The sequence below is a fragment of the Schistocerca gregaria genome, chromosome 3 (genome assembly GCF_023897955.1).
Source record: "Schistocerca gregaria isolate iqSchGreg1 chromosome 3, iqSchGreg1.2, whole genome shotgun sequence".
Classification (NCBI taxonomy): domain Eukaryota; kingdom Metazoa; phylum Arthropoda; class Insecta; order Orthoptera; family Acrididae; genus Schistocerca; species Schistocerca gregaria.
This window is the reverse complement of record NC_064922.1, coordinates 149,835,116-149,850,678: the sequence shown is the minus strand read 5'-3', so window position 1 is coordinate 149,850,678 and position 15,563 is coordinate 149,835,116. Positions and strand designations below refer to the sequence as shown.

At 49.0% G+C, this 15,563-nt stretch overlaps 1 protein-coding gene across 1 annotated transcript in view; it reads left to right on the top strand.

Annotated features, from left to right (window-relative positions):
- LOC126355061 (UDP-glucosyltransferase 2-like) overlaps positions 1 to 15,563 on the top strand; it is a 79,066-nt gene that overhangs the window by 61,340 nt on the left and 2,163 nt on the right. The window contains exon 6 of the mRNA XM_050005229.1: positions 11,188 to 11,407. Coding sequence (XP_049861186.1) covers positions 11,188 to 11,407 — 220 coding nt within the window. The remainder of the gene's footprint in view (positions 1 to 11,187; positions 11,408 to 15,563) is intronic.

Below are 15,563 nucleotides of genomic sequence, written 5' to 3'. Positions count from 1 at the left end.
GCAACTGTGGACCCTTTCAACACCTAAAATCCAGCACGGTAGCCAGTCCGTTGTGGTGGGGTCGTCATGTACCCTCTTGGTGGTAGCCCCCTGACCACGCAGGGATCGCACTACAGATGCCAGAGCTGTTTCCTCCCCATGCATGCCAAGGAGTATGTGCCCATCTTGTCTGGGGCACGGGGACTCCGGGCAATGGAATATCGGCCAGGTACCCGTTGCTTTGGCTGGGTGGCGCCCTTGGGGAGAGCCCTCGTTCGGAGTAGGTGGCATCTGGGCGGATGTGGCGCAATGAAGCGCAATAAATCTCACCAAGCTGGTGGTCGCACTGCCACCAGCGTCTCTAAGGGAGGCAAAATTGAATTCGATGCTGCACAATATGATCCTCAGTCGTTCCCCTCGTTGGCTGCGCCATGGGAGGGACGCAGATCTAGTGCCAAGCAGGAGCCTATGTACCACAATACCTTGTCTGCAGCAGGACTGATGGTGACTCCTTTCTTTCGACAAAGCCTATGTTTTTTGTTGGGCACCTGGAGGATAAGTTTGGGGAAGTGGTGGGTTTGTCTAAAATGAGGAATGGGTCCATCCTCCTCAAGACGTCCTCCCCAGCCCAGTCATGGGTGTTGCTCTTGTGTGATAAGCTGGGAGACGTCCCTGTTACCGTCACTCCCCACAGTAGCTTAAATATGGTCCAGGGGATTATTTACCATCGCGACCTCTTGTTACAGTCTGATGACGAGCTGAGAGCTGACTTGGAACGACGTGGTGTGCATTTTGTCCGTCGTGTGCACAGAGGACCCAAGACCAACAGGGTGGCCACCGGTGCCTTTATCTTGGCCTTCGAGGGTGCTGTATTGCCTGAGAAGGTCAAGGTAATGGTTTACCGTTGTGACGTCAAGCCATACGTCCCTCCCCCGATGCGGTGCTTCCAGTGCTGGAAGTTTGGGCATATGTCCTCCCGTTGCCCATCCAGCGCCACATGTCGAGATTGCAGACACCCCTCTCATCCCGATTCTCCATGTGCGCCTCCGCCTGTCTGTGTCAACTGTGGGGAACACCGCTCTCCATGCTCGCCGGACTGCCCTGTTCTTCATAAGGAGCGGAAGATTATGGAATTTAAGACCCTGGACCGGCTTACTTATCGCGAGGCAAAACTGAAATTTGAAAGGTTGCATCCTGTCCCTCTTCAAACTTCTTATGCTGCAGCTACGTTATCGTCGCCCTCGCGGGCGGCAGTTGTCGCCTCCTCTGTGCCGCCTTCAGTTGGCCCTCGGGGCCGTCCATCTCTGTCTGCCTCCCTTGTGTCTGGGGGCAAGCCTTCCTCTGTTGCCCCCTTAGCAGTTGGGGGCAAACCCCCTTCTGTCACTCCCCCCGCACATGCTTCAGGAGTGACATCTGCTCCAAAACCAGGGGGCTCGATCCCTCCCCCTCCCCCTCCCCCTTCTCTGCCGGCGTCGTCTCCGCTGGCGTCGTCTCTGCCGGCTCCTCTCTCGCGGAAGGGGTCCCTCGGGGCCCTCCCTTCTTCCGTTTCTTCTGCTACCCCGCCGGATGTCAGCCAGTGGCTGAAGGTTTATCCACCTGCTGGTCGTAGGGCTTCTGCGTCGTCGTCAGCCTCCGACGCTCCTTCAGAGAAACTCTCCCAGCCCTCTAAGCCAAAGGACAGACGCGAGAAGAAGGACCGGAATTTGTCCAAGAAGAAGGACGCTCCGGCAGTTTCAGTACCGCCTGCTGTCAATAGCTCTGGCTCTGGGGATGCGGTGGAGATACTCGCCTCTGCCGCGGATCTCGCCCTCACGGAACCCTTGGGGACCTCTCCTATGGACACAGCTGACTCTCGCTCAGTGGCGGCCGTTGACTCTGCGGTGCCGTCTGCCTCTTAGTCGCCTTCACGCCCTCCCAGTCCCTTCCTGCTTCCATTCTCCAGTGGAATTGCGGCGGTTATTTCCGCCACCTGCCTGAGCTCAGGATGCTTCTGAGTGTTTCCCCTGTTCTGTGCATTGCTCTTCAGGAAACTTGGTTTCCAGCAATGCGGACCCCTGCCCTTCGCGGTTATCGGGGATACTATAAGAACCGCGCTGACTGTCAACGAGCTTCAGGTGGAGTTTGCCTCTTTCTTCACCACTCTGTCTGTAGCTCACCAGTACCCCTTCTGACGCCTTTAGAGGCAGTCGCTCCGGCTATTACTGTTTGCTCTGTTTACGTTCCTCCGTATGGGCAACTCCCCCGACATGTCTTGGCTGCGCTGCTGGCTCAACTCCCGCCGCCATTGCTGCTTCTGGGCGATTTCAATGCCCACAACCCTCTATGGGGTGGGACTGTCTCCGATGACCGCGGTCGCGCTGTGGAGCATGTGTTGGCTCAGCTCGACCTTAGCCTCTTGAACACCGGTGCTCCCACGCATTTCAGTGTGGCCCATGGCTCGTTCTCGGCCATCGATCTCTCTCTTTGCAGCCCCGGACTTGTCCCATCCCTTCACTGGAGAGTGCATCCTGATCTGTGTGGTAGTGACCATTTTCCCATCTATTTGTCACTGCCCCAGTGTCATTCTTCTGGGCGCCTGCCCTGCTGGGCTCTCAACAGGGCTGACTGGCCGGCTTTTACTTCCGCTGCCACCATTGCTTCTCTCCCACAGGGTGACATTGACGAGGTGGTCCGTGTCTTGACCTCGTCAATTATTTCTGCGGCCGAGACTGCCATCCCTCGCTCTTCTGGACTCCCTCGGAGGAAGTCTGTCCCCTGGTGGTCGCCGGAGATTGCTGAGGCTATTCGCGACCGTAGGCGGGCTCTCCAGCGTCATAAGCGGCACCCGTCTCTGGAGACCCTCATCGCCTTTAAGAAGCTCCGTGCCTTGGCCCGTCGTCTTATTGCACGGCGTTAGCAGGAATGCTGGGAGAGGTACATTTCATCCTTGGGCTCCCCTGTCTCCCCGTCGCTCGTGTGGTCCCGCATCCGGCGGATTTATGGATACCAGGCCCCTATGGGTGTCCCTGGAATCTCCCTGGACGGCGCTGTCTGCACGCACGCTGCCACCATTGCTGACCACCTTGCCACGCACTTTGCTACGAGCTCTGCGACTGCAACTTACCCTCCTGCCTTTCGCTGTCTAAAGGAGCGCGCCGAGCGGACGCCGTTATCGTTCCACACACGTCGTTCTGAAACATACAATGCTCCTTTCAGCGAGAGGGAATTCCTCGCTGCCCTCGCCAATTGCCCTGATACAGCGCCAGGACCGGACTGCATCCACGCGCAGATGCTGAAGCATCTCTCCAGGGACTGCCAGAGACACATCCTCACCATCTTTAACCGCATTTGGAGCGAGGGCGTGTTCCCGTCGCAATGGCGAGAGGGTGTTATCGTTCCCATCTTGAAGCCCGGTGCGGACCCTCTGGCGGTGGACGGCTATCGTCCCATTACACTAACCAACGTTTTGTGCAAATTGCTCGAACGTATGGTGGGGCGGCGTTTGTGTTGGGTCCTTGAGTCGCGCGGTCTCCTCGCTCCATCCCAGGGTGGCTTCCGTCAGGGCCGGTCTGCTGCGGACAATTTGGTGCGGCTGGAATCTGCTATTCGTACGGCCTTTTCCCGCCGTCAGCATCTCGTTGCTGTATTTTTTGATCTGCGGAAGCCATATGACACAACATGGAGGCATCACATCCTTGCTACGTTGCGCGAGTGGGGTCTTCGTGGTCAGCTCCCAGCTTTTCTTCAAAACTTTTTATTGCGCCGCTCTTTCCGGGTGCAAGTCAGTGCCGCCTCTAGTTCATGTTATATACAGGAAAATGGGGTCCCGCAGGGCTCGGTGTTGAGCGTTTCCTTATTTCTAGTGGCCATTAATGGTCTGGCTGCAGCCGTGGGGTCGTCGGTGTCTCTTTCTTTGTATGCCGACGACTTATGCATCTCATTTAGCTCAACGACTATGGGAGTCGCCGAACGCAGGCTGCAAGCAGCCGTTCGCAAGGCGGCATCATGGGCTCTGACTCATGGATTTCAGTTCTCTGCGGCCAAGACTCGAGTTATGCACTTCTGCAGGCGTCGGACGGTCCACCCTCATCCGGAACTTTACCTCGACGGTCACCTACTTGAAGTGGTGGACACTAGCCGCTTCTTAGGACTCGTCTTTGATATTACTCAGCTGAAGCAAAAGTGCTGGCAGCACCTCAACGCCCTCCGCTGCCTGAGCCATGCGTCTTGGGGTGCAGATCGCAGCACGCTGTTGCGATTGTACAGAGCCCTTGTGCAGTCCAGGCTTGATTATGGGAGCCTGGCCTATGGGTCTGCATCGCCCTCAGTGTTGACGTTGTTGGACCCCATACACCACTGTGGGGTTCGGCTTGCAACTGGCGCTTTCCGTACGAGCCCCGTGGATAGTCTGCTGGTGGAGGCCGGGGTTCCCCCGCTGCGGATTCGCCGCCACCGACTGCTCGCCGACTATGCTGTCCACGTGCATTGCTCACTGGGCCATCCCAATCATCGCCTGCTTTTCCCTGCCAGGGTTCTCCCTCTGCCCGACCGGCGACCTAGGTCTGGGCTTTCCATTGCTGTCTGCGTCCAGTCCCTGCTGTCTGAACTGGGGTCGTTCCCTCTTCTGCCGCCCTTCCGGGCCTGTGCACCCACGCCTCCCTGGTGTATGACCCGTCTGTCCGTCCGCCTGGACTTGGCACGGGAACCCAAGGATTCGGTTCCGCCTGTGTCTCTCCGTCACCGTTTTCTTGCGCTCGTCGCCTCATTTTCAGGCTGTGAGCCTGTCTACACTGATGGTTCCCTGGTGGATGGTCGTCCTGCCTACGCTTTTGCTCACGCTGCCCATGTTGAACAGCGCTCCTTGCCGGCTGGCTGCAGTATTTTTACTGCAGAATTGGTGGCCATATTGCGCGCTCTTGAGCATATGCATTCCTGCTCAGGTACGTCCATCGTCATCTGCAGTGACTCCCTGAGCAGCCTCCAGGCTATCGACCGCTGCTATACCTCTTCTCCTCTGGTATCCTTTATTCAGGAGTCTGTTTTTGCCATTACCCGCTCTGGTCGTTCGGTGGTCTTTGTTTGGACGCCAGGTCACGTTGGCATCCCGGGGAATGAACGTGTCGACAGGCTGGCCAAAGGGGCGGTCGACGCCCCCACTTTGGCGATCGTCCTCCCGGCTCGTGATTTGCAGCTGGCGTTGCGCCGTAAGGTGCTTCAGATGTGGCGTGACGAGTGGCGTAGCCTGACTTCTCCGAATAAACTGCGGGCTGTTAAGGAGACGACTGATGTGTGGCAGTCCTCCCTGCGGGCTTCTCGCAGGGACTCTCTCATCCTGTGTCGGCTCCGCATCGGCCATACCTACCTGACGCACGGACATCTTTTGCGTCAGGAGGATCCCCCCCTGTGTCAGTGTGGGTCCCGGTTGACGGTCGCCCATATTTTGTTGGAGTGTCCCCGCCTGCGCACCCTTCGGCAGACTTTTAATCTCCCGGGCACGTTGCCTTTGGTTTTATGCGACGATGCCTCCATGGCTGACGACGTTTTAAATTTTATCCGTGGTAGTCCTTTCTATGGTTCCATTTAGGGGGGACCTGTCCCTTTCCCTTTCTGTGTATCTTGTCCTCGAGTGTCCCATTGGTCGCAGATTTTAATGTGTGTATTCGGGTGGTTGACTCTTTCCCAATTTTTGTTCCCATGGTCAGTCAACCAGTCTCCGACCCTCTTATTTTCTTCCGTTTCTTTCTGTCAAGTGTTCGTCTGTACTCTTCTTGTCTCTAGTGTTCGCTGACACATTGGTGTTCTTTCAGTGACTGGGGGGAGGGGCGTCTCCTCCCCCCTTGGGGTTTTACCTGTTCTGTAAATTTTGTTTCGCCGGTTTTTTGGAATGGGGGACTGATGACCTTAGCTGTTTAGTCCCCCTTAAACATCCCAACAACAACAACAACAACTATTGCAGGTCTCAGTAATCAATAATACGTTCTCCTTGACTATTTACAACAGTCTGCCAACGCTGGCGTAGCTTTTCGATTCCGCGACTGTAGAAATCACTTGGTTTTTAGGCGAAGAATTCGTCGACCCATGTTCGGAGCGCGTTTTCGTCCGGAAAGGACATTCCTTGAAGGTTGTTAGCAAGCGGAAAAGGAGTAAATCTGAAGGCGCAAGATCAGGTGAATAAGATGTGTGTGGAATGACTTCCCGACCCAACTCCTGTACAGTGTTTCTTGTCAGTCCAGCAGAACGCGGATGGGTGTCATCGGCGAATAGCATCACTTCACGTAGTCTTCTTGGTCGTTGTTCTTGGACTGCGTTTGCAAGAAATCTGTTGTTGGCAATAAATATCTGCACTGACGGTTACACCTCGGGAAGCAATTCGTAGCACAGCACGCCGTCGCTGTTCCACCAGATGCATAACACCTTTTGTGAATGCGCGTAGGTCTGAACCATGCCTTACTTTTCCTTGCGTTAGCACAAAGACACCATTTCTACATCTACATCCATACTCCACAAGCCACCTGACGGTGTGTGGCGGAGGGTACCCTGAGTACCTCTATCGGTTCTCTCTTCTATTCCAGTCTCGTATTGTTCGTGGAAAGGAGGATTGTCGGTATGCCTCTGTGTGAGCTCTAACCTCTCTGATTTTATCCTCATGGTCTCTTCGCGAGATATACGTAGGAGGGAACAATATATTACTTGACTCCTCGGTGAAGGTATCTTATCGAAACTTCAACAAAAGCCAGTACTGAGCTACTGAGCGTCTCTCCTGCAGAGTCTTCCACTGAAGTTTGTCTATCATCTCCGTAACGCTTTCGCGATTACTGAATGATCCTGTAACGAAGCATGCTGCTCTCCGTTGGATCTTCTCTCTCTTTTCTATCAACCCTATCTGGTACGAATCCCACACTGCTGAGCAGTATTCAAGCAGTGGGAGAACAAGCTCACTGTAACCTACTTCCTTTGTTTTCGGATTGCATTTCTTTAGAATTCTTCCAATGAATCTTTCTGGCATCTGCTTTACCGTCGATCAACTTTATATGATCATTCCATTTTAAATCACTCCTAAAGCGTACTTCCTGATAATTTATGTAATTAACAGCTTCCAGTTGCTGACCTGCTATTTTGTAGCTAAATGATAAGGGATATATCTTTCTATGTATTCGCAGCACATTACACATGTCTACATTGGGATTGAATTGCCATTCCCTGCACTATGCGTTCAATTCGCTGCAGATCCTCCTGCATTATAGTACAATTTTCCATTGTTACAACCTCTCGATACACCACAGCATCATCTGCAAAAAGCCTCAGTGAACTTCCGATGTCATCCACAAGGTCATTTATGTAGATTGTGAATAGCAACGGTCCTATAACACTCCCCTGCGGGACACCTGAAATCACTCTTACTTCGGATGACTTCTCTCCATTGAGAATGACATGGTGCGTTCTGTTTTCTAGGAACTCTTCAATCGAATCACACAGTTGGTCTGATAGTCCATATGCTCTTACTTTGTTCATTAAACGACTGTGGGGAGCTGTATCGAACGCCTTGCGGAAGTGAAGAAACACGGCAACTACCTGTGAGCCCGTGTCTATGGCCCTCTGAGTCTCATGGACGAATAGCGCGAGCTGGGTTTCACACGACCGTCTTTTTCGAAACCCATCTCGTCACCAGTAGCTGTACAGGATAGGAATGGTCGGCATTCACGAGCCAACTGATGATGAGCAAGCAGAGACGCAAATATAGCCACCCACTGATTTTTGTGATTTTGGCTTAAAGCATGCGCTACCCAAACACCCGACTTTCGAAGCTTCCTCATTGCATGTAATCTCGCACGATGATGGAATGATCACAGTTCAGCACATGCGCCAGTCATAGAGTACACTGATTTGGATCATTGTGGATTAATACGTTTAAACGATCTTCATCAAACCCCAAGGTCTTCCTGAACGTGGAGAGTCGTCAATGTCAAAACGGTCCTCCTCAAAACGATAAAACCAATTTCTTGTCGTGCTCTGTCCAATAGCGTTATCCCCACACACGGCGCAAGTGTTTCTGGCTGCCCCCGCTGCTGCCTCCCTTCTACTGAACTCAAAACAGAAGAGTACGTTGGAATTCTTCCTATTTCTTCACTTGGCGCTCCATTTTGTAGTGTCCACCGGTCCACTCATTATCCCCAAATGACACAATGACGACATGTAAGCTCAAATAGCAATAATGAACAACAAGTAATGACAATTGATAAAATGAAATAAAAATGAAATGAGCGTATGGCATCGTTGGCCAGGAGGCCTCATCTGGGGAAGTTCGGTCGCCAAGTGCAAGTCCTATTTGAGTCGACACCACATTGGGCAACTTTCGCGCCGGTGTTGAGAATAACACAAAACCTAGTCCCCTAGCGGAGAAAATCTGCCACCCGACCAGGAATCGAACCTGGGCCCGCTTGCATGGGAGGCGAGCACGGAACCACCCAGCTAACCACGCAGACGACAATTGATAAATAAACCTATAGCAACCGGAGAACCAACGTGCAACACAGAAACGCTATGAACTCAATGCACCAATATAATTGATGGCAGATTCAGTTCCGTGACACAATTTTATTAAACGGTTAAATAAATCCATGGCGGCACACAAGGTCTCAGCCCGGCTATTTTTGAGCACTTCGTCAGGCCAGGACCGTTACGAGGTTGGATTAAACAAAACGCTTAACCAATTCTAGTCTTAGATACTGCAGAAGAAGCTAAATGTTCAAATTACGAGATTACTTGTCCCAGGAAGATTCAAGAAATACTAACATTCCCTTAGAAAAAGTATAAATTACGGCACTGGTAAACTTCTTAAGTTATTTGATGCAGAAACTGCTGAGTAAAACTGAACGTGCTCAGACATTTCTCTCTTTACTTAATGTGATCAACACTAAACCGACACACAATATTTTTAGCGCAACGCAATCTTTCAGTAATCCCCACAATATAATGGCCCTGACTAACAATAACCTATACCTTTCATGAATGACTTACCTCACAAAAATCTTCGTTACTGGAACTACTGCAACACAGCGGGCGCCAATAATGCAGACTAAATAAGAGATTCTAACTACTGAAGGCACTAACTACTGATAGGCATAGTTAGCAAATGAAAGATTTTGATAGAGAACAAACAATGTATTTACCTTAACAATGTTAAAAAGTCATCATGACATCCATCCTTACAAATTTCTTTTCTCTGGCGGACACACGTCCAGATCGTCCTCTCAAAACTCTGGTATCTCTCTGCACATCCACCACTGCTGGCGGCTCACCTTTTGATGAAAAAAGTAAAAGAAATATTTTTATTATGTAAAAAATGAAAATGGGAAGAAATGACTTTAAATAATTATTTAGTCTTTCAGTACGAACTTTGTTGTAGAACCCCTTATTTACGTGTGGTTCAAAAATGGTTCAAATGGCTCTGAGCACTATGGGACTCAACTGCTGTGGTCATTAGTCCCCTAGAACTTAGAACTACTTAAACCTAACCAACCTAAGGACATCACGCACATCCATGCCCGAGGCAGGATTCGAACCTGCGACCGTAGCAGTCGCACGGTTCCGGACTGCGCGCCTAGAACCGCGAGACCACCGCGGCCGGCTACGTGTGGTAATAAAAAATTCACTTAGACAGAATTAAGCGCATTTAAAATTACGTGAACCTTAGCAACCTTCTCATGCTGATAAATTCAAACTAAATTATTAATAACATTATTTGAAACTTATTTAAATTAATTTTTTTCGTATTTCAGCCTTGGCACATATTTTCTAGATGCAGTGGGTTTTTAAATATTTACTGTATTCTTTCCCGGCGTTAGCTATGGAACACAAGACTCTCTGTTAGCAGAAAATGGTTAAATATTGCCAAGCCGACCTGAACGTTTAATTATCATTGACAAAACACACTTCACTATACGTTTAAGTTATTTGTTTTAGAAATGGAAAGAACCAACAGATTAACAACTGCAACGTTAATTATCCGCCTATGAATGCACAAATGTAAAACCAGTAATAAATTCAGTCAGCCTCAGGATCGCTGTAAAAGAAAAATATTTCGTAATTCACTGCTAATTTGACCTGCTCCCGATTTACGGGTTTGTTAATTTTATAGCTGAACAATTTTTGAAATGTGCCGCCGCTGCAAATCTTTCGGTCGTGGCACAGCCCAGCAACACCAATGATAATCGCTAAAAGTGCTGAAAATTCTTTAAAGAAATATTATAGATGACATGGGCAAGCTAATTTACATTAGTAATACACAATTTTGATAAATTATAATGTATTTAGACCATAACAACAATCAAAATTACACACCTTGATAATTTCTCCTCTAATGGCAGCTAAAGATAGATACAACAAACGAAGTCTACTCATTCATATAATGCTACGTCACCGGTTCTTCTCTCACTCAGCTCTAGAGGAAGACAAAGAATACACATCATGTAGCGCTTTTTATACTACTGCTGATTGACTATCTCTTTGTAATTTTACAACATTATTTTCATCTGTGGCTATATTTTACATTTTTTCATCGCAGATATTAATATATTTCGTAATTACATTATGAGTATAGAAATATTACAATCGTAAATACATCGAGAATATTATTACAGAAAATATTACAATAATAACCAACGTCCTTTACGCAAAATTAAATAACATTATCTGTTAAACAGTTACAGTACATTCGAATTGCTTCATTGCGGCGTACATAGTACAATTAAATGTCATTTCATAGTATTAATATTGTGTGTGCTGTCAGGGAACGTTACAACCTCCAACCGCACAAAGCTACTAGCTGTTCATATCCCACTGCCCAACACTACAATAGCGAATATTCCAACAATGAGTCCAACCAGCCACAGACTGCACACAGCGCAGTCAGTGATTTTCTTACAGAGCGCTACGTGGCTTTACCAACATAAAAACCTAAACAGCCCACTTACAATACGTCCTTGCTTCTACGAACATTGGAGAAATTAGCGATTATACAAATGACTACTGATTGCAATTCTTCCCTTGCACCTTTCACTAATGAAATAGCAAATGGCAATGAACTGTAGGAATGATACTGACCTGCTGTGTACACAGTATTCTTGTTTACGTATTATTGGCATACGTGTGAATATAGAATTATACGAGAAAACTGCGAAAATCTTGCTTCTTGTGCAATTTTAGTGACCTCTGTTTTCTGGCTTACAGCACATCCCAATGTGTGTGTGTTCATCACTCAGGGCGGTCTGCAGAGCTTTAACGAGGCAGCCTATTACGGAGTTCCTCTACTGGGGATTCCTTTTTTCGGCGACCAGCACCACAACGTGGCGAAAATGGTCGACGCCGGCATCGGCATTGAGCTCAAATTCTGGGACGTCACGAGAGACTCGATTGTCGATGCCATTCGAAGGCTTACTGATGATAAAAGGTAATGTACAATATGTGAATAAATTAGGAGTAGTTTTAGGAGATTTTTAAGATGCTGGGGTTCGGAGAATGTGCCTCTATACACTACATGACTGTCACTTAGGTGTAATTTTTGTTTAGAAATTGTTCTCTGAACACTATTAAACCTTCATTAGTCTTAAGGTATGTAGATAGGGTGAGGAAAAAGTGCTGCCCTTGGAGGTCGGAATGTAATTCCTCATCCAGATTTAAGACAAAGGTTTATCTAGCAAAATCAGATCTGTATGAAAACGGGGCGCTGTTGGCGCTCACACATCGGAGTATATGGAAGAACGTGCATCACCCCCACAGCTGTACCAGCTGTCATAGCTCCCTGAGTAGGCTGCTGGGACATCTAACCCACATGCGTGGTCGTCTTTATTTTTTTAGACCTTCGTTCCCTAGTTCTAGTTGTTTATAAACAGGACATCATTTTGTCATATGATAACAGCAACATATGTTTGTCCAATATGTTTGTCCAATATGTTTGTCCAATATGTTTGTCCAATATGTTTGTCCAATATGTTTGTCCAATATGTTTGTCCAATATGTTTGTCCAATATGTTTGTCCAAGATATGTGATGGTGTAATAGGGAACTTTGTCAAATGTTGTCCAATATTTGATCAAATCTAGGGCCTCACTGCAGATTTGATCAAAGAAGTCGCTTGTCTTGTGTTCACTGCAGTGTGACATGTTACCACATGGAGCGCTTGCATCGCTGCATTCTGTCGTCTGTAGTGTTTTTATAAACATTGCAGGTAAACACAATTGGTGTGCGCTGACAACTACGAAATTAATAGAGATGTATGAAGCTGATGAGGCACTTTACAACACGAGGCACGCTGAATACAAAAATAGTTTATGAAGATTGGAGACCTGACCTAACCGAACCCTCTCCTGTAGCAAGGAATCGGAGAGTTACAGTGAGCCTGTCTTCTGCAGATGTATCAGTTCTTAAGTGAATATTGTGCTTTGTGATATGAGGATACACTTCATTGAACACATACAGAAATGAATGCTCATCCATGCTTAAGTAATTAATGTATGATTTGACGTCCTTCACTATGAGCTCGCGTAACAAGTTTTGTTGAATGCTTTTATCATGTCATCGTAAAACCCAGCGCTTCACCCGGGTATGTTTCCTTTTTCCTCCGCTTCTCCTGCGCATATGCACACAGTGCAATTGTGGCACATGCAGCTGCTGCGGTTAATAGCAAGTTGTTGTTGTCAGCCATCTTGAACTTTGACGAAACATATGATGACAGTGTAATACCCTTTCTAGCGCTCCATCAAAGATCTTTGTCAAATATATTTGACAGAATATTTGATCACATCTTTGATCAAATCTTTGACAAAGAAATTTGACAGTGTAATACCGGCCATAACAGTGGGGTGCATTAAACTGTAAGCATGTGTGTACAAATTGCGCAGTGCTCAATCATAACTGTTCCTGTAAAGTCCACGTAGAGCGGCTACCAGATGGAAAACACACAAAATGAATACGTCAAGCTTTTGGTGCTGGGTGCGTCCGTTAACCAAGCTGCTTCTTCTTCTGCTGCTGCAGCTTCTGCTCGTGCATGTGCTTAAAGGTACCCTCAAAGGCGCCATCCTGTCCACAACGCCTATTATGTGTCACCCTTACCTATTATCGGCCACGTTGAAGGAGACCCTGTATCGTACGTTTCTTTGCAATACTTTGCCTGACGCATTAGAAAATGTTCGACTAGGCGTTCGGCGACAGCTATGGTTTCAACATGATTGTGCACCGACATACACTCCTGGAAATTGAAATATGAACACCGTGAATTCATTGTCCCAGGAAGGGGAAACTTTATTGACACATTCCTGGGGTCAGATACATCACATGATCACACTGACAGAACCACAGGCACATAGACACAGGCAACAGAGCATGCACAATGTCGGCACTAGTACAGTGTATATCCACCTTTCGCTGCAATGCAGGCTGATATTCTCCCATGGAGACGATCGTAGAGATGCTGGATGTAGTCGTGTGGAATGGCTTGCCATGCCATTTCCACCTGGCTCCTCAGTTGGACCAGCGTTCGTGCTGGACGTGCAGACCGCGTGAGACGACGCTTCATCCAGTCCCAAACATGCTCAATGGGGGACAGATCCGGAGATCTTGCTGGCCAGGGTAGTTGACTTACACCTTCTAGAGCACGTTGGGTGGCACGGGATACATGCGGGCGTGCATTGTCCTGTTGGAACAGCAAGTTCCCTTGCCGTTCTAGGAATGGTAGAACGATGGGTTCGATGACGGTTTGGATGTACCGTGCACTATTCAGTGTCCCCTTGACGATCACCAGAGGTGTACGGCCAGTGTAGGAGATCGCTCCCCACACCATGATGCCGGGTGTTGGCGCTGTGTGCCTCGGTCGTATGCAGTCCTGATTGTGGCGCTCACCTGTACGGCGCCAAACACGCATACGACCATCATTGGCACCAAGGCAGAAGCGACTCTCATCGCTGAAGACGACACGTCTCCATTCGTCCCTCCATTCACTCCTGTCGCGACACCACTGGAGGCGGGCTGCACGATGTTGGGGCGTGAGCGGAAGACGGCCTAACGGTGTGCGGGACCGTAGCCCAGCTTCATGGAGACGGTTGCGAATGGTCCTCGCCGATACCCCAGGAGCAACAGTGTCCCTAATTTGCTGGGAAGTGGCGGTGCGGTCCCCTACGGCACTACGTAGGATCCCAAGGTTTTGGCGTGCATCCGGGCGTCGCTGCGGTCCGGTCCCAGGTCGACGGGCACGTGCACCTTCCGCCGACCACTGGCGACAACATCGATGTACTGTGGAGACCTCACGCCCCACTTATTGAGCAATTCGCCGGACGTCCATCCGGCCTCCCGCATGCCCACTATACGCCCTCGCTCAAAGTCCGTCAACTGCACATACGGTTCACGTCCACGCTGTCGCGGCATGCTACCAGTGTTAAAGACTGCGATGGAGCTCCGTATGCCACGGCAAACTGGCTGACACTGACGGCGGCGGTGCACAAATGCTGCGCAGCTAGCGCCATTCGACGGCCAACACTGCGGTTCCTGGTGTGTCCGCTATGCCGTGCGTGTGATCATTGCTTGTACAGCCGGTCGCAGTGTCCGGAGCAAGTATGGTGGGTCTGACACACCGGTGTCAATGTGTTTTTTTCCATTTCCAGGAGTGTATTTAGACGGAAGTGACCAATGAAAATTTGCACCAAGGCCGGGATTCGAACACGGCTCTCCCACTCAGCAGGCAGGTGCGCTGACCACTACACCACTCTGGCACAGTGGTTTTGTACAACTGCACAAACTACCTGAGCAAGCTCTCTCCTCAGACCAAATTTCTGTTCACACCTCTGCTCACTTGGTATATGCTATACACTCAAGCAGCATTGCAGAGGCTCTCCAGCTGTATTTGAATAGCACTTCAGCATCGAGTGGAATGGGGAATCCTGTCTGAAATGCAAGCATAGGTGCTTTAATCAAAAGAAACTGTACAATACCAGAAATATTTTCAGTTCTCAAACATCCACGATGTACATATGTAGACTGAAGCGATGAATGAATTTGGGAATGGGAATTTGGATTGAGGAGGGAGGCATGCTAGGGTACTCAAAGCAGTTGTGCAAGGCCGCTGTGCCAGGGTGGTGTAGTGGTTAGCTCACTTGTCAACTGAGCAGAAGACCTGCGTCCAAATCTCACCCCTGGTGCAAATTTTGTTTGTTGCTTATGCACATCACAGATATGACACTTGAAAAAGTCTCTGGCACCGTATACTTCCATTTGCTTAAGGTAAAGGTATGAAAATGAAAATGAGAGGCTTAATACCTTTATGTAGTCTAACAGCGGCGAAGAAAATTGGAGTTAATGCATTGTTGAAACAAGTGAACCCTTATCAGCAGCCGCCCTTGGTGGCCGAGCGGTTCTAGGCCCTGCAGTCTGGAACGGCGCTGCTGGTACGGTCGCAGGTTCGATTCCTGCCTCAGGCTTGGATGTGTGTGATGTCAAAGTTAGTTAGGTTTAAGTAGTTCTAAGTTCTAGGGGACTGATGACCTTAGAAGTTAAGTCCCATAGTGCACAGAGCCATTTGAACCTTTCCAGAATGATATTTTCACTCTGCAGCGGAGT